This window comes from Sarcophilus harrisii, chromosome 4, assembly GCF_902635505.1.
Source record: "Sarcophilus harrisii chromosome 4, mSarHar1.11, whole genome shotgun sequence".
NCBI classification, from domain to species: domain Eukaryota; kingdom Metazoa; phylum Chordata; class Mammalia; order Dasyuromorphia; family Dasyuridae; genus Sarcophilus; species Sarcophilus harrisii.
This window is the reverse complement of record NC_045429.1, coordinates 462,989,305-463,013,752: the sequence shown is the minus strand read 5'-3', so window position 1 is coordinate 463,013,752 and position 24,448 is coordinate 462,989,305. Positions and strand designations below refer to the sequence as shown.

The 24,448-nt window shown below is 50.6% G+C and overlaps 1 protein-coding gene across 1 annotated transcript in view; it reads left to right on the top strand.

Moving 5' to 3' along the window:
- The window catches only part of LOC100934717 (pericentrin), an 84,928-nt gene that overhangs the window by 51,445 nt on the left and 9,035 nt on the right, over positions 1-24,448 (top strand). Inside the window, 12 exon segments of the mRNA XM_031968292.1 lie at positions 801-963; positions 1,150-1,362; positions 4,910-5,139; positions 5,856-5,981; positions 6,082-6,102; positions 7,561-7,767; positions 10,337-10,510; positions 11,717-11,869; positions 18,029-18,121; positions 19,524-20,489; positions 21,733-21,924; positions 23,218-24,117. Coding sequence (XP_031824152.1) covers positions 801-963; positions 1,150-1,362; positions 4,910-5,139; positions 5,856-5,981; positions 6,082-6,102; positions 7,561-7,767; positions 10,337-10,510; positions 11,717-11,869; positions 18,029-18,121; positions 19,524-20,489; positions 21,733-21,924; positions 23,218-24,117 — 3,438 coding nt within the window.

Genomic DNA, 24,448 nt, shown 5'->3' with positions numbered 1-24,448 from the left:
TCCAAAATGCAGGTGGACAAAAATAGAGGAATTCGCAATTCTATGTAGTGGTTCTTAGTCATCTCCTAGAGTTCTTTCGCTGGGTGCAGCTGGTTCAGTTCATTCCTGCTCTATTAGAACTGATTTGGTTCATCTCATTGCTGGAGACAGCCACGTCCATCAGAATCGATCATCATATAGTATTGTTGTTGAAGTGTATAATAATTTCCTGGTCCTGCTCATTTCACTCAGCATCAGTTCCTGTAAATCTCTCCAAGCCTCTCTGAAATCATCCTGTTGGTCATTTCTTACAGAACAATAATATTCCATAACATTCATATACCACAATTTACCCAGCCTTTCTCCAATTGATGGGCATCCATTCATTTTCCAATTTCTGGCCATTACAGAGACCTGCCACAAACATTCATGCACATGTGGGTGGATCCCTTTCCCTTCTTTAGTATCTCTTTGGGATACAAGCCCAGGAGGAACACTGCTGGTTCAAGGGGTGTGAACAGTTTGATAGCCCTTTGGGTGTAGTTCCAGATTGCTTTCCAGAATGGCTGGATCAGTTCACAACTCTACCAGACATGTATCAGGGTCTCAGTTTTCCCATGTCCCCTCCAACATCTCATTATTATTTTTTTGTCATCTTAGCCAGTCTGAGAGGTTTGAGGCGTTTTAATTTGCATTTCTCTAATCAACAGTGACAGAACGTTTTTCATATGACTATAGATGGCTTTAATTTCTTTATCTGAAAACCGTTCATATCCTTTGCCTATTTGTCAATTGGGGAATAATTAAATGTTTCTTCATAGCTGGAGGAGACGCGTGAACTTCATGCTCGCTTTGAGAAAGAATTTAACCGTAAAAATGAGGAGACTGCCGGGGCGGTGAGACAGCAACAGGAACTCATGGACCGTTTAAATCAGGAGAGCGCGGCCAAGAATCAGCTGGCCCTGGAGCTCCATAAAGCTGAGGGTGAGGCTGCCTCCCTCCCCGGGGCCCGAGAGTGCCGGGGAACCCTCCGTCCACACCTCCGCACACACGCACACTGTTGCTCTGCTGCTCACAGCTGCAGAGAGGGGCGGCCTGTCCCAAGCTTGTCTGCCCGCGCCGTCTGCACAGGTCCAGCCTTGGTCACTTCCTTTTCCTCTGCTCTGGCAGGTCTCGCTGAAGGGTATAAAGCTGAGAAGGCTGCGCTGGAGGAATCTCTGCTTCAGAAGGAAAAGTCTGAGCATCATCTGGCGGTGGAGTTGGAGAACCTGAAGGCCCAGTTCCAGGCGCTGATCCAAGAACAAGCCAGGCTGAAGGAGGAGCAGAGCCTGTTGCTGAGGCAGAAGGAGAAGCTGGTTGTGGAGGCCGAGGAGAAGGCCGCTGGTAGGCAGGGCCAGAGCGCGCCGCACTTGGGCTGGCTGTTTGGGCAGAACAAGCTGGTGCTGAGTCATAAATTTAAGGAATAAGGAGGAGGAGGAGGTGACTTAGAGCAGATTGATGTAGAAAAGGCAGAATGTGCAGGAACTCCTGCTTCCTGTGGGCTCATCATGGGCACTCAAAACAGGTTTTTCTGATTCCCAAAAAGATGGTTTTTCCCACTCTTGCAGAACAAATCTCTTTAGAACAGATTATTCTAGATGAGCGAAGCTCCAGTGTCTGGTGCCTGCACTTGCTGAAGAGACCTTTGCTCCATTTGTGGCACTTTGTTCACAAAATGCCTCCATGAATACCTTTCTTGATGGGTTTCCATCTTGGCCCTGGGGGGATTGCTGGGTACCCAGGTCACGGCCAAGACATAGGCAGTAGCATAACTTGTGACTGTTGTTGGGCCATTTGTGGCATCCATCTGTGCTGAGTGGGAGCCCCTGTCCTTCCTTCTGTGTCTGGGCTCCCTGCTGGGCCGTGTTCCTCTCCGGGCTCCAGAACTGGCCAAGTGCCTCTGGGAGGGCTTCTGCCTGCCCAGCCACACATACATAGACGGTAGCGCATGGAAAGGGGCGTCCTCCTCTACAGCCAGCGCGGGAAAGTGTTCTACATGTTTCCTACTCCAAGAAATGCATAGCGTGATCAAAGGCCGAGTCCCTCCGTGTCAGGCCCGGGGCTACGAGCCTCGGTAGGGGAAAGTGGGGAAAGGCTGTTCAGCATGCTCCTCCACCCCTGGCATCCTAGCTCCAGGTTCTTGGCTGGCTCTAAACACCCATCCCCTGCCTCAAGGGACGGCACCAGCCCCTTCGCTGGCAAGCCCTTTGGGGGAGGGGGGGGTCTTTTTGTCTGGATTTCGTATAAACTTTGACCTAGCCTGGGCAGTCTGGGTGATTGTTCCCAGTCGCTGGCAAGGGGAGAAGAGGATTTCTGTCCTTTGTTCCTTCCCTCTCTCCCCTCCCCTTTGTTGTTTATGGTCAAGAGCAGCTATATCTGTAGAATCCCAGAGCAGGGCCTCTGGGGCCAGACTTCAGCTGCAGAAGTGTTTCCATTCCTGGTCACAGGAAGGCTGCCTCCTCCCATCTGCTCAGGTGTCAACCCCCTCCTTGGCACTGGGCACTGGGTGTGCGTTACGGGGAGCAACACTGTCCCCTTCCCCAGGCAGTCCCCCTCTGGGACAAGCATGAGTGAAAACCAAGGAGGGACCTCTGGCGGTCCACGGGCCGCGGCTGCCCTGGGCCTGGCTCTTCAGTCTATAAGTCTTTGTACCTTTTCATCCTAGGCATTCCTGTTGGGACGGTAGCCCCAGAGGATTCAGGTTTGTGTGGCTTTGTGTGGCCTGCGTGCTCCCCAGGCTTGGCCCCAAGTTTGGGACTGGACAAGAGAGGGAGGGAGTCCCCAAGGAGGAGAAGGGACATCTGCCCCTTGCTCCCTCAGGAAGTATCAGTGATTTCCTGTCAGGTAGCCCTTTACTTTGCCCAGTCCTCCGCCCGTCCTTTTGGAAAGTGGGTGCCATGACAGGGCTGGAAAGAAGTGTCCCTGCTCAGGGATGACCTTGTCTGGTTCAGTGGTCAGTGAGCCAGGGCCGGCCTCTGCTGAAGTCTGGCCGAGTGCCCGCAGGGGCAGCTGTTGGGTGACTTTGACATTAGGCCCAAGGAGTTTCAATGTGTGTTTGCTTGGAGTGGACACTTGCGAGCCGGGGAGAAGGCGGATTTGGGGGGCGAGCCCCTCATGGCCAGGTTGGGAAGCTTCATTGTGCCGGGCACTGTGTTCCTGCTTTGTTCTGCTGCCGTTTGAGGGTTTGACTCTTAATCCCAAGTGCTTTTCCTCGTTCCTTTTTTATCCTGAAAGGTTTGGTTTGTATGTGTCTGTGAGTCTGTGCGCAACAAGTAACCTCTAGTAACCAAAGATGCTGGCTTTGGAGGCTGGGCCTGGCATTAGTGCCCCGTGAGGAAGAGGAGGAGGAGGAGGAGGAGGAGGAAGAGGAAGGGAAGGTATAGGAAGAAGAGGAGGAGGATCGGGCTGGCCAGATTGTTGTCATAACGTCATTACTGAAAAGCATTGAGAAAAAAGGCAGTAACAGCATGCGAGGCTTCTTGGTGAGAGTCATTTGCAATAGGCAAATCCCAGGTCAGGAGGAATAGAGCTAGGGAGAGAATAAGCTAAGAGAGAAGCAAATGTTCCTAATTTAACCCAGATGACCTTCAACATTTTGAAACAATAATTCCCAAGCTTTTTATAGTGCTTGAAGCTTGACAGAGTGCTTGCCAGTCGGCGCGCAGTTCCCTCTTGGAGGTTTTCAGAATGGTAGCACATTCTTTGGTGGCTGAAATTAGCAGTTGTGACTCTGGGCCACGTTGGAGATGGGCTCTCATGGGCACGGTTGGGCAGATAGGCTCTCGTGGACACAATTGGTTGGATAGGTTCCCGTGGGCACGGTTAGACAGATAGGCTCTTGTGGGCACGGTTGGGCAGGACCTTCAGATTGGTCGTCCCCACACGAGACAGAGCCCCATTAGACACGGCAGACCACAGCACTGAAGATACCCGAATGCCTCCTGGTGTCTGATGGGAGGGCAGACACATCCAAGAGGGTTAGAATCTTTGTCCACTTAGAGAGGCAGGGCTTGTTGTGGTTGTTTGTTTGTTTGTTTTTAATCTGCTATTATCTGGGTCCTAAGGTTATGATACTGAGGGATGATGGGCATCATTTCCCCCAATCTGCCCCCCCAGCTGAAACCGTGGAGCATCTAAATGACTTGCTCTGGATCACTCCTGTAAGTGGGCACAGCCAGAGCTCGAAACCAGGGCTCTGAATCCTAGGCTAGACCTCTTGGCACATTCAGATTTTGTGGTTTGCAGGCCTAAAAACCTGACCCTCACCCTCATGCCGATTCATGGCTCCTCAGATATTTCTCATCTCACTAAGAGAAGAGTGATGGGCTTCTGAATCCGCAGCCTCTCTCAGAGTCTTGGAGGGGAAATGGACAATGATTGGCTCTATAGGAACCCACAGAGGTCCATCTTCTCCCAAAGCCATTGGGATTCCGAAGAAGGACCCTTGCATTGACCAAGAGATCTTCTTTGCCCTCTGCCCCCATCTCTCCACTTACAAGAGGAGATGGCCGAGGCTTTGGGGAGTCCAGGAACCGACCTGTTAGGCCTGATTTGGGAGCTTTATTCCTTTCCAAATGCTTTCTAGTTTTCCAAAATGACTTTTACTTGGAAATGTTTGAATCCCTTGAATTCAGGAGAGTTCAGCCAAAAATTTGGAGATGTTAATTAGTGAAATTGCTTTGTGTGTGCTTTTGCATTGGTCTCTGCCAGCGACGGATCTGTGTGTGCACACATACACGTGCAGACACACCGCTGCTTTAGGACGACCAACCTGAATATGTGGAATGGACTTTTTCTGTTTTGCTGTTTCTTTGAAAATAAGTTAGCTTGGTCATTTATTTATTTATCTGCCTAGCTATCCATTTACTTACTTATTTTAATTTCTCATCAGGTTTACTTCAGGAAGTAGAACATTTGGTAAAGGAACAATCAGAAACGAAACAACAATCTGAGAAAGATTGCTCAACCCTGCGTTCTCAGATGAGAGCTTTGGAGCTAGAGCTGGAAGAGCAGCTTTCACACAATCAAGAGCTTGTCCAGCAAGCGGCCGAAATCCAGGACCTCAAAGAGCAGATCGTCTCTTTAGATAAACACTTACGGAATCAGCGGCAGTTCATGGATGTAAGCGCTTTCTGTCCCAAAATGTCGTTGGTGCAAACCCCGCTCTGCTGTGTCCTGGCCGTCCCTGAGGCTGATACAGCCGACTAGGCCTCAGTGGCTTGGGGAGGATGGGGGAGTGAAGTGGAAGAGGCTAGTGAATGAGGGTTAGGGTTAGGGTTAGTGATAGGGAGTTGTTTGAGTTTGAGATAGGAGCCTGGCGGCCTTGCGCATTTGTATCTTATCTAATTGGGGTACATGCAGAAGATCTAACCATAAGCCACACTCCCATGCTCAGAAGGCCTCCTGGGTGGCCCCGGATCAGTGAGGTGGGCAGAAAGCTCAGTGCAGGGGTTAGTCCTTTACCTTGGGGTGACATTTGTCCTGTCTGAACTCTTCATCCCCTGCCCCATTCCTGAAACAGAAAAGAATGGGTAATCATATTGATTGTAAACACAGGGAAACTTCTGAGTAGCCTTTTTTCTTTAGAAGAAATCTTGCAAATAATGGCATTTGTAACCCACCTGAATTGGTCCGAGAGCCAGCGCTCTCTCAGGAGTCACACTTTCTAGTCCTCAGTGTCCACACGGTACCGTACAACCGGAGGCTAAATAGGCATTTTAAAGAAAGGAGGTTAGCCCTTTCACCCCTTCTTGGGCCCATTTTCTCCATGTAGACACAGGGTTGATAAAGTCTGCCTTTTGAGCACAAGGGACTGACACTCTACCATCTGGTGACAGGAACAGGCAATCGAAAGAGAACACGAGCGGGATGAGTTTCAGCAAGAAATCAGGAAGCTTGAGGAGCAGCTGGAGCAGCAGCAGCCAGCCAAGAGTCATCCTTGGGGAGAGCCTCACGACAACCAGGTGAGCCGCGGCACCAGGGAGGGCACGTGGGCCTCACAGCCGGGGCGGGCACCCTCAGTGACCTCTCTCTTTTTTCTTTCCACAAACCTGACCGTGGCAGAGCTTTGAGTTGACTCCTGAGGTATGGACATGTAGCATGTCTTAGTTCCCCATTCTCCTGCTCAGGCAGAACATGTTTGGCCTGTTAACTCGCACTCCTTAACCTGCTTGCTTTCTGGTTGGGTTTTCTGTTTTTGTTTAGGCTTAATGTGTGCAGGATTGCTTTCTTTCTCCCTGGTTTTGCGGCTGTCACCCTCTTTAGCTAATGTCCTCATGCTCGTCGCTTTTCTCTCTGGCAGAATGCATCCGAGTCCTGTGTGGGCAGTGCCAGGCCCGCCACTCCAACTGCTCCCCTCCGGGCAGGAGTCTGAGCCCCGTGTGGGCAGTGGCAGGCTCACCACTCCAACTGCTCCCCACCGGGCAGGAGGGAGCAGCGCCATCCTTCTGTCTTTGTTGTTCACGATAGGGTGGCAGCAGAGATGTGGCAATCAAAAGTTGGTGGTTTCCTCCCAGTGGAAACTGGAGGGAGTCAAGTAATAGGAAAAGTTCTGTCCAGGTGAACTGGGAAGGCTTTAGATTCCTGATGGAAGCTTAAGCAAGCTTTCTCTCTGTGATTTTGTCCTTGAACTCCACATTTTTGTGTGGCCATGGCGTTGGCCTTGTAGGGAATGAGATGGGTATCAATTGACTCTGTCTTTTCTGTCACAAATGCCTCTCTTTCTTCCCTTTTCGCCCCCCACCCCCACCCCCCACCTCCCTATGCCCAAACTCTAAAGATTTCTTATTGGGTCCTGGCTTAATTGAAGCATATAGAGAAAGAAACTTATTCAGGAACTTGATGGAGCAAAACCTGCCATTGGCTTGACTTGGGGAAAGTTTCCTGTTGGAAGGGTCAGTCCGGTCTTTCCCTTCCCGCTGCCATACTCAGTCCCTACTCTCTGTCTTCTTATCAGAGGCGGCCTTCCTTGTCCTCTCTTGTAGCACTGAGTCCCTCCAGGGAAGCCTCTGTACCCAGAATAAGATGTAAAGGGTTTGAAAAGCAGCTAGGACTCTTCCAAACCCTCAGCCATGGATCCCGGGTGAAGAACTCTAAAGGGGAGACACACACATGGCTCTTGGGAGAGGGAAAGAGAAGCCTTATGTGCTCAGGCGGTTCTGAGGTTTTAGCAGGTCCCTCACCAACACAGTCTTCTGGCAGTTGGGGTTTTCTCATCCTTGGAGAGAAGTGGGTTTGGCTGAGCTTTTCCTTCTAATTGGAGTGGAAAAGGACCCTGAATGTAGAGTGAGAATATCTGCACTCCAGCCCTGCCTCTGTGACTGTCACCTACCAATCTGTTTCCTCATGAGAGATGAAAAGACTGATCCGTTCAAGCATTAATATCTCCAAGGAAATTCAGGGCTCGTTGTCTTCCTAGGATAAGTCCTTCTACGTGTAAAGGAGGAACTTTTCTTATGTCAGCAACAGCTGCTTGTTTGTGAACATTAAAATGTACATTTCCACTTCTGTAACTTGAAAAAATTCTCTCTTCTGGGTTTTCAGGTTGAATCTTTACAAAGAAAATTAAGAGAAAAAATAGATGAATTGAATGAATTGGTCATAAAGAAGGAGCTAACCGAAAGAGAGCTCTCAGCCCAAAAAGATGAAATCAGAAACCTGGAAGATGCAAATGAAGTAATCCGAAGAAAAGTTTACTGGCTTGAAGATGAATTGGAGAAACAAAAGAAAATTGGAAAAGAATTGAAACAGGTAAATTCATCTTTTTTGATTAGGATCAATAGGATTGAGGAAGCTTTGATCAGCGATGAGCATTGAAGGGGTCAGTGAGTGGATCTCATAGAACGTCTTGTCTTGCCTAACGCAGGATGGGCCCTGTTCAATAAGCACTCGCCCCTTAGAGCTCCTTCCTCTCCAGCTGATAGAAGGTCCAAAGGAGGTTAACGTCTGTTCACCCAGAAGAAAGTGCCCTTGGCTGCTACTAAAGCCCGTTTCCATAGTGCTCTAGGGTTGGCCAATGGCCTTTTCTTAGACCGCTAGCCAGTTGTTGACCTCCAATTTCAGGCATAGAGAAATGAAGAAATCTAGGATTCTTCTTTTTAGAAATTTTGAAGATTTAAAGAACTAAAGTCGGACGCATATTGCCATTTAGAGCTGAGTTGATTGGTGACAGTGTCGGGAGCCAGTCTTCTGTTAAAAACATTTAGAATGGAATTCCTTTTCCTCTTCCTGTTGGAGTATTCCGGCCCATGGAGTGCATGTTGATGACACACTAGAGCTCACTTTGGACTCCAGCAGCATCCTATGTTGTCATCTGGGGCCTTGTTCCTGCTTCTAGATTAATCAGTGCTCACAATTTAATTGGTCCTGGTTTCCTAATTAAATTGATCCTCTTACACGTGCATCTGATTAGAGTTATAAATCTCACTTACTCTTTCAGGGAATGATGTGACTATATGCATGCACTCGACAGATGAAATTATAGGCAGTGATTGGGGGGTGTGTGTGTGTGTGTGTGTGTGTGTGTATACGTACACATACACGTGATGATTTTATACTCATATAATGTAGGTTTTTAAAAATGATTTTCTAGAATTCATTGTTTCTTAAAAGTATATATAGTGAAGTTGAGTATAAAGGGTTCAATTAGATCAATGATGGAAGCCCCGTCCCATGATAGAGAGAGAAGAAAGTGCATCTTAAGGCCAGGTTTGGGAGTCTCCGTAGGCAAGTCCCTAGACCTCTCGGAGCCTCAGTTTTCTCTTCTGTAAATTGTGGCTGCTCATACTCATACTGTTGGGAGACTGAAATAAGAAAACCTACACATTTAAACTAAAATGCTACTTAAAAAACATAATTTTTATATTGATAGCTATTGATCAGGTCTCCCCTAAATAAACCGAGTTGCTTTCTGTTGCCTCCAAGATCAAAAACAAAGGCCTGTCCAGTCTTATTATCACATCTTCCTCTCCACTTTGTCCTCTTTGACTCAGTGACCTTGGCCTCCTGGCTCTTCCTCACACAAGATTCTCCATTTCTCAGCTCCAAGCATTTTCTCTGGCCATAGTCCGTGCCCGGGAAGCTCTCTACTTATTGACCTTCTTGGCTTCCTTCAAGTCCCACTTTCTACAAGTAGTCTTTTCCAGCTCCTTTTAATTCCAGAGTCTTCCCTCTGGGATTTATTTCCTATTTATCCTGTATAAAGCTTGTTTTATATATATTTATTTGATGTTGCATCCCCCCCATCCCCACTGGATCATGACCTTTTTTGAGGACAGGGACTGTTTTTTGTCTCTTTTTGTATCAATATTTAGCACAGCACCTGGCACATGGTAGGAATTCAGTAAGTATTAATGAATTGATTATTTATATATTGCTCAGTTTTCCTGCTTTATCTCTCTTCCTTCTTGGAAAGCCATGGCATATAACCATATTTTTAAAGGGGGGGAAAGAGGAAAAATAGAAATAATCAGTAAAACCAATTAACATGCCTTTTTTTTTTTTTTTTTTAATAACTTTTTTATTGCCAGAACCCATGTCTGGGTAATTTTTTACAACATTATCCCCTGCACTCACTTCTGTTCTGATTTTCCCCCTCCCTCCCTCCACCCCCTCCTCCAGATGGCAAGCAGTCCTATACATAACATGCCTTTTTATAAAAATCTGAAAATACAAAAAAATTGCTCTACATTGTTTGTTTTTTGACCATTCATCTATTGGGGAATTGCTTTTCGTGTGTGTGTGTGTATGTGTGTGTGTGTACATATACATACACATGTTTATATTTTGCATATCAAACTCTTATCTGAGAAATTGATAAAAACATTTTTCGTTCTGTTGTACTCCTTCCCTTCTTATCCTAGATTCACCGATTTTGTTTGTGCAAAAGTTTCAATTCCATGTGCTCCCAGTGATCTCTTTATCATTTATAACCACCCCCATCCATCCTTTGTTTGGTTAAAAACTTCTCCCCTTTCCTATAGCCTCTTTCTGCCTCAATTTCTGCCTCCCGTGTCCATTTTGAACAATTGCAAAATATCCTTTTCTGTTTTCCCAGCAAATCTTAACAGAATTCTTCCCAACATAATTTCTGTTTGAGGGGGTTTGACCTCCATTATTGGTGATACTCCCTTGCCTGACCTGTTCGAATGATAGACTTGGGACATTTTTTCTCCAGCCCCCCCTGGATTTGATGCTGGTAGGAAGGGAGTAGTGACTGGTTGATCCTCATTGTGCTTTTTCGCTGGGGGTCCAGATGAATCACTCAGCTGTCTTGGACGATTTTTGTGACCCCGCCCCCACCTGCCTCCTTCTTTGTCAGGACAGAGAGGCCTTGCAGGAGCAGCAGATGAACAACCTGATCCAGATTTCCTCATTACAGTCAAAATTAGATGAAGCGAAACATTTGACACCTGCCCAAGGAAGCCCAAATGGGGATGATCTTAAGGAGCAGTTGGAGGCGGAACAGGCAGCTCTGCTGTTGAAAGAGAAGCAGGTAAGCCCAGGCAGGTGGCCCCCGGCATCCTTCACCCCGCTTGATCTCCTGAGGCCTCCTGCATTCCCAGCCTCATTGATGATTGGGCGTTCCCAATTAAGCCATTCTGCCGAGCAGTTTGGAACTGTGCCCCAGGGGCTATCAACCTAGCAGTTGACCTAACAGTACCACTACTAGGCCCGTATCCAGAAGATTTAAAAAAAAAAAAAAAAGGAAAGGACCCACATGCACAAAAACATTTGTAGCAACACTCTTCTCAGGGCAAAGAATTGGAAATGGAGGGGATGCCCACCAAGGGCCTAAGTTGTGGGGTGTGATGGTGATGCAATATGTTGTTTTATGGGAAACAAAGAGCAGGATGCTCTCATAAAAACCTGGAAAGTCCTTCACAAGCAAAGTCAAATGTCCCGTGTGCAAAGTAATGGCAATGTTGGCGGGTGATCAATTGTGAGTGGCTTTGCTATTCTCAGCGGTACAGTGATCTAAGACTGCACCAAAGGACTTGATGATGAAAAATGCAGTCCACATCCAGAGAAAGAGGTGATTGTGTCTGAATAAAGATGGAGGCATAAATTTTTTACTGTATTTTTTTCGCAGGGGGTGGGTCTATGTTTTCTTTCTCAACATGATGTTATGGAAATTATTTTGCATCATTTCACATGTGCTTTCTTAATGTGAGGGCTGGGGACTGGAGAGGGAGGAAGGGAAAGAATCTAGAACTTAAAAGTTTTAAAAGCAAATGTTTAAAATTGTTTTACATGGAACTGGGAAAAAGAAAATCAAATAGAAAAACTGAAAAAAGAAAGATTGGGCGTAACTCTGGAAAATTCCTTATAATGGCTCCTGGGATGTTCTTAAGGAGTCAGATTGCAGAATTGTTCTCATTGTTAGGTGTGGCAGAACTTGTGATGTATAACACACAAAAGTGCTGACACTATTTGGGACAAGGGTAGGGCTGTGGAGATGAGAGGAGGCCTGTGTGGTGGGATGGGTAGAGGGGGGATGAGAGGGGCCAGGATGGGAGACTGGCGGGGGCAGCATTCTGGTCAAAAGAGTCCCGATGACTTTCTTTAGTTGAAATCTTTGTCTGCAGGGCATTGATGGTGTTTCTGTGTTCCTCCAATAAGCCATTAACAGAATAATGAGCCTTCTCTATATCCAAGTACAGTTTTCTGACATAAGTGCTATGCTTTGCTTCTGTTCTAGGTTCTGAGCTTGGAGGAAGAACTAGAACAACTTAAGGACAAGTTGACAAGTAAAAATAATGAAATCCTTCAGCTAAACTTAGAATTAGCTCTGCAGAACAGCCAGTTCAATGCCAGCATCCAAGAGCTTTCTGCAGAAAATACCGACTTAAAGGTAACCTAAGAAAGGCCCTTTGTACCGGACCTTGGCTTGGCCGGGCTTTGCCCTGTGCCCTGGTTTTGTGTTGGCCGGGGGCCTCCAGGGGTGGGTGGTAGGCATGGTGTGGCCCTAGGGCACACTGGCTTTGACATCTGTGGGGGAGTCTGTGATCAGGCATCTTCCTAGACCATGCCGATCTCCCTGGGGTGTTCCGAGTTCGGTGCTTTGTCAGCTTTATATAGTGTGGATTTGATGAGCCGGGTAACTGCTGCCTGAGAATGTGGCCCTAGACATCCGGGTCTGGGCAGATGTGGGAGAGTGACAGTGTGAGCATGTGCCAAGTTGGGCATGTAGCAGGGAGAGAATGATCACAGCCCCTGGGGGACAGATGTTGCCTGGGGAGGGAGGGCAGCTGTCGGAAGCTTCTTCAGGAACATGTGCTCTTGGGCCTGCCATCCTGTCTGCGTATTGTTGTCTTGAGGGCCACTGGTAGTCGGCGTGTGGGGATCCAGGAAGTGAGAGCCTGCTTAGGGTAGAATTCTCTTTTTGGACTACGTTTTTAGCCGCTGCCTCCGGAGCATTTGAGACTCTCAGAGGCTCGGAGTTCAGGAACCTGAGCAGCTGTCTAATTAGACTCCACCTAGAGCAAGAATCTTCCTCCCAAGCCTCTGGTGGGGAGTGCGCTGCTTCCTCTCTTGGAGAGTAAAAAAAATACTGATAGCTTTTTATTTTTCAGAATACATGCCAAGATAGTTTTCAACCTTTACCCTTGCAAAACCTTGTGTTCCATATTTTTCTCCCTCTCATGAACAGCAAATTATCCAATATGAGTTAAATATGTGCGGTTCTTGGAAACATTTCCACATTTATCTTGCTGCCCAAGGAAAATCACATCAAAAAGGGGAAAGAATGAGGAAAAAAAACAAGCAATGAAACAACAAAAAAGGTGACGATACTTATGTTGGGATCCACACTCAGTTCCCGCAGTCTCTCTCTGGAGGTAAATGGCTCTCTCCTTCCCAAGTCTATTGGAACTGGCCTGAATTACCTCATGGTTGAAGAGGTCCCCGTCCATCAGAGTTGATCATCACATAATCTTGCCTTGTCCAGTGATCTGGTTTGGCTCACTTCCCTTAGCATCAGTTCCTGTCAGTCTCTCCAGGCCTCTCTGAAATCATCTTGCTATTGGTTTCTTTCAGAACAATAATATTCCATAACTTTCATGCGCCATAACTTAGTCAGCCATCCCCCCGCTGATGGGCATCCACTCAGTTTCCAGTTCTTTGCCACTATAAAAAGGGCTGCCACAAACATATTGCACATGTGGGTCCTTTTCTCATCATTTTTTTATGATCTCTTTGGGACACAGGCCCAGTAGGGACACTGCTGGGAATACACAGTTTGATTGCCCTTTGGGCATGGTTTGTACCATCTGGCCCTCTTGTCCAGTCTACTCCCCTTGGGATGGGCCTTGGAATACTTGGCGAAATCCACCCTGCCACAGGAGCCTCTTCTTCTGGCCGTCTTCATCCATTCCTGCCGAGGCCCTGCCGGCTTCTGCTTTTGCTCCAAGGAAAGCTCACCCATAGTCTCTCTGATTCTGCTTCTGGCTCTGAGAATGGAGCATGCAGGGAGGAAGGATCATAGTTCGAATGCTCATCCTTCACCTGTCCTGCATTTGTGTCTTTGTAGCTTCTGCCTTTTATTCTTGGGTAGATCTTGTTGCATCTTCCATGTGATCATCCTGCAGATCCTTAAAGACAGTTCTCAGTTCCTTCCCAAGTAACCAAGTTTATGGGACTTACTCTTCTAAGCATCTCCTATTCTTCCAACCAGTCCCCAGATGACGTGAACTGGAGGGCTTTCACTATGACCTTTCTTTGGACATTCCAGCGTCTTTACTAAAAGGTGGCTCCTGGAACTGAACCTGGTTCCAGGTGGAGTCTGTCCCCTCCCTAGTTCTTCACCATGCTTCAGTCTTGATGTCTCTCAGGAGACATTAGTGGCCACAGCTACGTGCACAACTCTTTCTAAAAGCTATTTTGTGTTTTGGTTTATTTTTTCAGTTAGACGCAAAAGCGGGTTTTAGCATTTGTATTTTAAGTCCCAATTGTCTGCCTCCCTTCGTCCCCCCATATCCCTCTCCCCATTACAGCCAACAATTTGATGTAGGTCACGCACGCTCAGTCATGTGAAACATTCTCATTTTTGTCATGCTTTGAGAGAGTAACCAGAGCTCCTCCCCAAATAAGAAACCTGGGCTTCATCAGTTTGCCTTCAGACCACTAGTCCTTTCTTGGAAATAGATGATAGCATTTTCCCTCCTGAATACTTTGGAATTGTCTTGAACCTTTCTCATTCACTTCCCATTGTCCATGCCAGACCCAGGGAGATTCTTGTGGATTTTCATGGCTGACCCCCCCCTCTTTATAGAGGGAGAGTGGCTCCTGGAAGAGTCATGGTGAGGGTGCCTGAAGGTAGAGAAGGCTTGGGAGGGAGAAGGTGGAGTAAAACTGGACTCTGAACTGTCAGAATTGGGAGATCTGGGGGAGGGGCAGATGTGTTTGTGGGACGGAGGATGGGGGGCAAAGACCAAGGCCTCTGTGGAATGTTCAGCACTTGAGCTGCTCCCAGGCTTCCCAGGAGAAGAAAACAAGAAAGGGATTCCTGAGTTAGGGAAGAGTTATGGGCCCAGAACTTAGAGAATCATGGGAGCTAATGAGAGAACAGACGGAGAAGGCAGGACCTAATCAAGGACAGCGACCACAGTGTTGACAAAGTCTGATAAATACGTGAGCATGTGGGATCCTCAGGTGATGACGCATAGAGAAGTGACCCAGAAGCCAGGAGATATGTCTGGAATGGGCTTGGAACTTGGGTTGTTCTGACTGCAAGTAAGGGCACTCTGCCCTCGGCACCACCTAGAAATCTCCAGGAGCCTGAGGAGTAGTGGTCTGTTTGGTACCAGGAGAGAGCCCAGGGAAGACCCACTGGAGACAAGGTGGTCACTAGTGTCAAATGATAATGGCTAAGAACTGAGAGGTCATCAGATGTTGTAACTATGATATGGAGGCTGTTCTTGGAGGGGATCCTGTTGGACAGTGAGATTGGAAAGCAAGTGTTAAGCTATGGGCTTGAGAGGGAGGAAGGGGAGGAGATGGAGGCCCTGAGGCAAGATGGGGGAAAGCTGGGGGGGCGGGGGGAGTGCTGACAGGAGCACACTGAGCATCTCCAGGGAAGAGCTCTTAGGTCGGGGTAGACTGAGGAGAGAGAACGCCTTTTTGGTTTGAGAGCAAAGCAGCAGCTGTTGCTGCTCTGGCCAGTGTACTGACTCCACATCTACCGAATTGTGCTCTGATTTAGCTCTCGGCATCTTCATCTTGGCCCCCAAGCCAACATGGCCAACTTGGCCAGGCACTTTCCTGAAAGATGGGCCCCAGGGCTGCCAGTAATCATTCGACAAACCCTGATTAAGGACTAGTTCTCTGTCTGACGCTAAACCCCCGCCAGAGGCCAAAGACAACACAAAAGTGGCCTCTGCCTTTGGGAAGCTCGTAGACGTAGATAGCAAACCCTTAATTTTGCAGGAAGTAGAGCCGACTGGCTGCCCCAATCGTCTTCCCTCTTTTGAAAATCAGGAAAATGCTGGTGTCCTGTCCTGTCCTGTCCTGTCGGTGCTCTTGCCCCTCGCTGCCTTCCAGAGATTTCACCTGGTGGTAGTTTGCAGTCCAGCCTTCACTGGGCCCTTGCTGCTGCCAGGCAGCCCTTCCATACCTGCCTCATTCACTCCCTGGCCCACTCCCCTTTGTCCTTCCTCTACCTGGTATTTACCCTTCATCTCCTGCCCCTTCCTCCCTTTTCAATCTCCTTAAGGATTCTCTTGGATCCAGGACTCTCAGCCTCCTGGCTGTTCCGGCAACAAGACCCTCTTATCTCTCTACTCTGGCCATTGTCTTTGGGCGTCCCCCCTTCTTGGAATGTTCTCCCTCTGCTAAATCCCGCTGACGTTGCCTTCCGTCTGTTGATGACTTCCTGTTTGTCCTGTGGAGAGCTTGCTTGGGCATAGTCTTCCCCTTTCCAGCAGGAGCTTAAGGGCAGGGACCATCTTTTGCCTCTTTTTGTCTTCCTCGCCCTTAGCTCAGCCCCTGACACACAGTAGGCACTTAATCGGCCGACCGGCATCCTTGTTCCACGATGCCCCATGTAGCTCATTTAGGTCAGGAACTGGTTCCTTTATCTTCGTGTTGCCATTCCCTGTTAGCTCCTTTTGTTCTCTCTTCCGCTTGGGTGAGGAAACAGTACCTGGGCCTTGGTTTCTGCCGTCTGTCCGCCAGTTCTCTGGCGCTGGTCTAGCTTGTCTCTTCCTACCCCTTCATTTACAGAAGAGGCCCTGAAGGCCACCTTCTGGACTGTCATACCTTTCTGTGTATTCTTTTGGATGAATCTGATACAGGTGAAATCATTCACAAATGATCCTTAACTCAAACCCTGAAAAACAAATCTCCTTTTGGATTCAGCTCTTAGCCTCCAAACATCGAGAAACCGAGTAATTTAAGTTTCTTGTACTGGAGGAAGTGCCATTTTTGAAATGATACAATTGTGTTTCTATTGTTATCTTTCCCATAATCAGAATCTAGGTCGGTGGTTAAGATCGATAACATGAATTGGATGCACTAATTTCAGTGTTCTGCTGTGAGCTTTTAGTTGTACTTGAGACTCGAGTCCAGTGGCTCTTTTCAACCTTGAGCTGATTCAGGCTAATTCCAATAGACTTGGGATGGAGGGAGCCAACTTCACCCAGAGAAGGGACTGTGGGGACCAAGTAGAGATCACAGCAGAGTATTTTCCCTTTTTGGTTGTTGTTTGCTTGCTTTTTTTTCCCCTCTCATTTTTTTTTTCCTTTTTGATCTTTTTTTTCTTGTGTAGTATGATAAATGCGGAAATATGTATAGAAGAATTGCACATGTTTAACCTATATTAGATTACTTGCAGTCAAGGGAAGGGAAGGAGAGGGTGAGGGGAAGGGACGGAGAAAAATTTGGAACACAAGGTTTTGCAAGGGTGAATGTGGAAGACTATCTTTGCATGGATTTGGAAAATAAAAAAAAGCTATTATTGGAAAAAAAAAAATTTAAGACCATGAATTAGAGAGAATTAATTTCCTGAGATGTTTTGTGTTTAAAGGAGTAAGTATATGTGTTGGGGAGGAGGATTGGGGCGTGGGAGTTAGTAATTAGTAGTTAGAGCAGGCTGCAGTATGCTTCTAAAACATTTCCAAAGCAGACGTGGTCCGTGATTTTCTTTCTAAGCCCATGGTTGGGAGGATGAGCCCCTTTGAGTGAGTATCGCATCATGGGTCATGTCACTTTTTTGCTGCTATTTTCATGTCTCTCAAGGATACAGAACGGACCGAAACTTGGGGGCTTCAGAAGTCTGGACTGTTTTTACCAGAAGTGTCTTTGTAGAAGGGTATTTTACAGTCATCTTTGTGATTCTAAGGAAGAATAAATCTGTTGGGGAAAATGATCTATTTCAGTGACAAATCTGAATTCGTTTTATCGAGGCGAAGAATTTATTAAAGTGTGTAATAATTGCCTTTAAGATAGCACGTTGGCCTGAAACATACGGCAGTCACCAGTCGGCATTTCTTCAGTATTTACTGGGTCCTGGGTTCCAGGCACTGTGCTAAGCTCTGGGGATACAAATTCAGTCCTTGCCTTCAAGGACTTACAGTCAAATACCCCAAAGCAAGCTGGGAACTGCGAGCATGTGAGAAGTGAGGCAATGGGCGGCTGCTCAGAGTGGGTAGAGGGCACCCAGGAGGTGTCAGCACCAGGCCTTAGTCTTGCGCTAAGTCAGAACTTCTTGAGAGAAACTCTTCCCGGGCCTTGATTGAGGAAGGGTCCCAGGCAGATCAGAGAGCCGATGTGAGTGTGCCCCGAGGGCCGTGTGGCCTTCCCAGCATCTGTGACGGGATGTTCTTTATGCAGACCACCAGATGGTCCAGGTCTGCCCCAGTGCCAGAGTCACCATTTTGTTGGCCTGGGGCTAAAGTACCTTAGGACTCTTCGCACAGGCGCTGCCAGGAGCCACTGGAGAGTCCGTCATGTCTCGACCCTTCCCTAAAGTTTGCTGTTTAAGATGCCCCAACAGTTCTGTCTTTGATTTTCACAGGCGTTTCTACAAAACAGAGAACAGGAGATTGTCTCTTTGAATGAGCAGATTAAGGGAAGGCAGCACGAGGTAGAGCATACCGTGGAGCTCAAGGTGATGCCCTTTTTCGTCCTGCTCCTTTCCAGTCTGCAGTCTCCTCCCTGAGAGCGGCTGCTTCTGCCGGCCCAGCAGGGCTCCTGGGATTGGGGGCCCTGGGCAGCGAGGCTGCAGAGATGGGGCACCCTGGTCTTCTGGCCCGTGGAATCCTCCAAGCAAGCCCCGTGGCTTGGCCTGTGGTCACTGCCGTCCCTGCCTCCTCCAAGCCCCTACGTATCTGGGGTGGCGGATGGGAAGAAGGAGGATCCCTTCCCCTGCCCGCCCCCCCCCCCAGGAGACTTGCATCCTTCCTGCTGCAATTCCACATTCACTAATGTCTTGTAATCACTCCTTTCGAGGCCTTTATCGCTTGCAGTGGGCTTTGGCAGTATTGCCTGCCTGCTCTGGCCACCCCAGCCGGGATCATTTCATCACAAAGGTTCTCTTAACAGGACCTGATGGCGTGTGGTCAGACCACCCGAAACCCCTTCCAGTCCAGACCCCCTCTCTTGGTCCCTGGGCGCCATTTCTGCTTCTCACTTCTCGGTGAGGGCGAGGAGCCCCGTCCCGGCCACATGGAGCTCAGAATGCCTCTGAGCACCTCCTCTTTGTCCCCTTTCTGACTCTGCAAAGCCAGAAGTGACCCATCAAAATTTCCGTTGGCCCCCTTTCTGTGAGGTTGGAGGGGTCGTGTATGTGTCTTTCCCCTTGCTCTCTCACTGTCCTCTCATCCTTCCGCTGCCCCTCACCTTCTCCTTGCTCCTAGTCTTGCCTCCTTACCACAGGCAGCGTACCTCTGGAGGACCCTGAGCCTCCTTCCTCCTCCTCTTTCTTACTCTTTCTTGGCCTTTCTTGCAGCCTCCACCTCTCCTCCTTACTCTCTCTTGGCCTTTCTTATAGCCTCCGCCTCCTCCTCCTTGCTCTTTTTTGGCCTTTCTTGACCTCTACCTACTCATTACTTTCTTTTGGCCTTTCTCGCAGCCTTCACCTCCTCCTTCTTGGTCTCTCTTGGCCTTTCTTGGCCTCCACTTCCTCCTTACTCCTTCTTGGCCTCCACCTCCTCCTTACTCTCTCTTTGCCTTTCTCGTAGCCTCCACCTCCTCCTTACTCTCTTTTGGTCTTTCTTGCAGTCTCCTCCTTGGTCTCTCTTGGCCTTTCTTGGCCTCCACTTCTTCCTTACTCCTTCTTGGCCTCCACCTCCTCCTTACTCTCTCTTTGCCTTTCTCGTAGCCTCCACCTCCTCCTTACTCTCTTTTGGCCTTTCTCGCAGCTTCCACCTCCTCCTCCTTACGCTCTTTTTCCTCAGACTCTCATGGAACTGAACAGCTCTTTCGAGTTGCTTAGAAACCCATGATCCTAGAGGAAGGAGTCCTGCCCCTTTCTGTCCGTAACTGGCCTGTGCCATTTGCTTCTCACTTAGGTGATGGACGATAGAAGCTCTGAAATAGAGGAGCTAAAAGCTGTCATTGAAAATTTGCGTGAGAACCAAGAACGATTACGAAAGGAGAAGCTGGAAGAGGCCGAGCAGCTGCACGAAGTCATTGAGAAGCTTCAGCAGGAACTCTCCCTCCTGGGGCCTGTGGTTCACGAAGTCAGCGACAGCCAGGGCGACTCAGACAGCTCACAGCCCGAGAATCTGCAGCGAGAGCTCCAGAAGGGCCTCTTCTCCTTTCGGGCCACCGCGCTCGATGAGGGAGCGAGGGAGCCGGACCCTCATGTGGAGCAGCTGCGGGACGCCCTGCGGGAGAAGGAGAGCCAGTGCCAGCTGCGGGTGGAAGCCCTCGAGCGGGACCTGCAGAGCGTCCGCGTGGCTTCCACTGAGCGGCTGGGCCTGCTGAGCCACCAGCTGTCTCTGAAGGAGGCGGAGGCCAAGAGGGTGGCCTCGCAGGCCCAGCACTGGCAGGCTGCCTTCCTCGAGAAGGAAGCCGAGGCCGACGCTCTGACCGAGGAGAGGGGCGCCTTCTTGGCCGAGCTGCGCGCCCTGGCATCGGCCTGCTCGCACCTGAAGAGGGACCTGGAGGGCAAGAGGGCGTGGGGCTCCGGGGAGCCTCCCGAGCTGCAGATGCTTCGGACTCAGTGTGTCGGCCTGAACCTGAAGCTTCAGGCCCTCAGCCGGAAGCTGGTCACCTACCAGGTGGCACTTGATCAGCACCAGGCCTGCGGGCCCCAATGTCAAGTACAGATCCAGAAGCACCTGAAGGGAGCAGATGCTCTTGGCACACACGGAGCGCGGGCCCCCAGGCGGCTTCTGTCCGGAGCTCCCGCTCACGAGGCACATTGGAGCAATCGGGTCGCTCAAGGAGCCAGCACGGAGGAAGCGCATGGTCAGGCGGCCAGGCCGTGGCAGCTGGCTGCTGCTACCAAGGGGCAGTGTGGTGATGGCTGGGTATGCAGGGTTTGAGAAGAAAGAGTGTACCCAGAAAGGGGGCGTGAGGCGCCGGGCTTTGAGATCTCTTCTCAGGGAGCCTTTTTTCCATTTCCACAGTTCTCGGCTTGCCTGAGGTGACAGGTGGGCCAGGCCTGCCCTCAGGGCTCTAGCCACTCTTTCTTCCTGCCATTGCTGCTTCTCTCATGCTTTCCTGCCTTCTCTTTCTCTGTGCACTGGGAAAAGGCTGGGGCTTTCAGGGCGGGGAGCCCCCTGAGGCTCAGAGGATCAGGGATGTAGCTTCAGGCCAGGCCTGCTCTGGGCTTCCTTTGGGTCAGGTGGGCTGGGGGCAGGGGACATGGGGCCCCTTTAGGGCCGGGCAGTCGTCTTTACTTGAAGCAGGGCCTAAGAGGTCCTGCCAGAGCCTGTGGTTTTTGGAAGGGGTGCTCCCCTGGTTCACCCCCTCCTCCCCGACCCCTCAGCTTCCCCCCATAGCAGTGAGGGGGGCGGGGGCCTTCAGCTTTAGCTCAGCACAAGGCGGCGCATGTCCAGCTGAATCTGCTGCGCACTTGGAAGTGGTGTTTGCCTTTGCTCACGCTCTCAGCCAGTTTCTTAGCCAGAAGCTTTTGTTCTTTCTTTCAATTTTTAAAAGTATTTTCTCTAAAAAAGAAACGTGTTGAAAATTGCTAATTTTTTCTGAGAAGTAGCTTTTCAGCTGTGAGTGTAAAAGGCGGCCGGGGCCAGAGCCGTTCAGTCACCAGCTCCGCGCCAGGGCCCACATCTGTGCTCTGACTGGCTAGGAGGGGAGTTCTCGGACAGTGCAGGTGCAGCCTGAACCTGGGACATACATGTTCTCCCTTCTCCCACAAGCCTTTCTTTTGCAAAGTCCCTCCTCCCCCGCTTAGCAACTGGGGGCATAGAACACTTGGTCGTAAGGCCGGCTCTCCCTGCTGGGAGACAGATCGCTGTTTCCCGTGATTCGGTTACTCCGGACACGTGGCGGCTGCTTAGTCTGCGCCCTCTGGCTGAGTCCAGGAGTGGCCGGCTGCATTTTGGGAGGGGGAGGAGTGGAGCAGCCCCGGGAGTAAAACCCCGGGAAAGGACGTGTGGGTCCTGCAGCCAGAGTATGTGGCCAAAGCCTAGAACTTCTGCCCGGCTGACTCACCCTGAGGGCCGTGTCTTGGCCCAGCTCCTCTTGTGTCCGGACCCCTGATGCGGGAGAGTTCCCTCCCCCCCTCAGTGTCCATTTTCATGTTTATTTTAGAGTCTAGTTGAGGAGGCGGCCTTCACCCCCAAAGGCCTGGCAATCCGCAAGGAGGCAGGTATCCAGAGGAGGGAAAGTGTGATCTCGGTCCTGACGGTCTGTCAGAAACAGCTGGAGTCCGAACTCCTCTTTATGAAAAAGAGGATGCCGCTGAGTAAAGAGCACGGCAGCCAGCTTTTAGGAGCCCTGAAGGTACCTTAGGCAAGGCCTCAGGGGCCCTTCCTCAGCTGGCCCGGGGTGGGGGGCAGGTCAGAGCAGGCTCTGCTCGATGCCTCGTGTGTGCCAGCCCCGGGCTGAGTATTTCACAAATGCCTCATTCAGGCATCACAGCAGCCCTGCGAGGTAGGGGCCATTGTGACTCCCAGCATTTGACAGTTGAGGGAACCGAGGCAGGAAAGGCCGGGGCCCAGGGCCACACAGGCTGAGTGTCTGAGGCCAGATTTGAATTCTGGTCTTCCTGACTCCAGACTCGGAGCTCTCTCTACCCAGAACCTGCTCGATCCGCTGTGATTCCTTGTGGGTTTTGTCCAGGTGAATTCTGGGTCACTGTCAGAAGTAGGGTTCCATGACCCGGCAGATGAATGAGGGCAGGCTGGAGGTGACCAGTTGGGGGTGCCTGAGTAGTGAGAATACAGAGCCGGCGAGTTAAGGGGTACAGGGTGATGGTCTGGGTGGGGCGGCTCAGGGCGCAGGCCACAGGGCAGGATGGGCCGGATCTGGGGAATCCGACCGCTCGTGAGAGCCCCTCCCCACCCCAATTAAAGAGCAGAACAGCTAAGACGAGCATCAGGCAGGGGGACACACAGCGGACGGACCTTCTGATCGCGAGCCAGAGTCACGTCAGGGGAAGTCCTAGGAACGGTCACCACGGGGGGTGTGGGTGGGGTGGGCCTAGGGCAGAACCGGAATGGAACGAAGGAAACAACTCCTGTCAACAGACTGGATAAACTAGCACAAAGAGGCCAAAGGAACAGTTAGTTTTAGGGAAAATGAGAAGTTCAGCCAAGGAAGCACAAAGCAAGAAACCTTTGCCATTAGAGGGGAATGAGTCAGAAGAGAACGTTTTCCTCCTGCAGGCGACCTCCGCCCAGCCTTCTTCCCTTGCTCTGTCTGCACCTGTCCTTTCCCTCCTCCTTGCTCTGTCCTCGTGGGAAAGGCCACGCTGGCCACGTTTCTTGGCCTGCCCGGTCCCTCTCCGAAGCCCTTCCCGCCTCCGGGAGCTCACAGCTTTCCTTGCGGCCAGATCTGGGGTGGGCACACAGCCGAGCCCCCACCTAGTGGCCTCTTGGGGCTTGAGAAAGCCGCCCCTCCTTCTGAAGGCTTTCTCACTCCGGTCTCCTCTCCTAAAGAAGCTGGTCAAGAGGGCTGGGACTAGGGCTCCAGTCCCGGGAGGGTTGGAAGTAGAAGGGCCTTCGCCAGTGTTCGTGGGAGCCGAGCCCTCCTGGGTCCCGCTGCTTAGTAACACCTGCCTTTGTCCAACCGCAGATTCAGCAGAAGCCGATGGAGGGGGATCAGCTGCACAAAGGAGACCTGATGACCCAAGTGAGGCACATTCTGGAGAAGCTCCATCGCCTGATCAAGTCCATATCCTCCGTAGACAGAGATGCCGACGGCGGGAAGCAGCTGCACCTGCCGGGACCGTTGGAGCGTGCTGCGCTGACGAGTCCCTCCCAGAGACCTCACGGGCGGCTCTCACGGAGCGCTCAGGGCCGGTCGGCCACGGACTTGGGCTCTCCCGCCTCGCCAGGGCCAGAATGCGGCAGTGTCTGTCAGTTGTGGGACTTGGCTGACGATGCGAAAAGTCACGCTTCTCCGGGATGGGGCAGACGCCAATTCCAGTTTGACCAGAGCCCGGACTCTTTCCCGAGCAGCCCGAGGGGAGACCCAGACTATGCCGAGCCCCTAACTCCCGAGAGCTGCTACTTCGAAGAGCGAGTGGCCGCTTCGAATGTCCCGGGGCAGGTGAAAAGCCGGGACTCGCCCCCTCCAGATGGAGGCAGGTTTTCCAGGGAGCCGAGCCAAGAGTCCGCCCAGGGCTCTCCTTGGGATGGCAGCACCGAGAACGGGTCACAGGTTGACACAGATGCCCTGGAGACTGTGGAGCATTTCCGGGACACGATCCTGGACACGGACGCCTCCTCCCTGGGCTCCCCAGAGCTGGTCCGCAGAGACTCCACGCTGGAGAGCCTGCCCAGCTTCCACCTGACGCCCCTTTCGCACACCGCCGGCCTGCAGAGCCCCGAAGCCGCCTGGCGCTCCTTGGCTCTGCCGGACTCCTCAGGCTACTTGGGCTTGCCTGCTCTCCCGGGGCTGGCAGCCAGCCCTCCGGCCTGTAAGGACAAGTCACAGCCCGATGCCGGCCAGGACCTCAAGAGCAGAATTTTGGTAGGTGCCTGCTTTGTTCTCCCTCTGGTTCTCCTTTGAGCCATTTCTGTGGCCCAAAGTACAGAGGGGTGAAGTTGGCCTTGGGCCCTTTCCCTGCCCATCGCCCCCAGGGATGCTTTAGGACTGGGGCGCTGCAGGGAAGGTAATGGGCATTGGGAGAGGGAATATCCTCACCCGGGACTTCCCGGGAATCAATGAAACCTGAGGTCTGGTGTCCTCAGATAGTGTGACTTCAACATGTTCCCATGGAAATGTGTTGTCCCTCTCCTGCCCAGCTGTCCCAGACCTCCCCCATTATTAGTTCACCTCCCGGCCAAAGGTCATGAGAGCA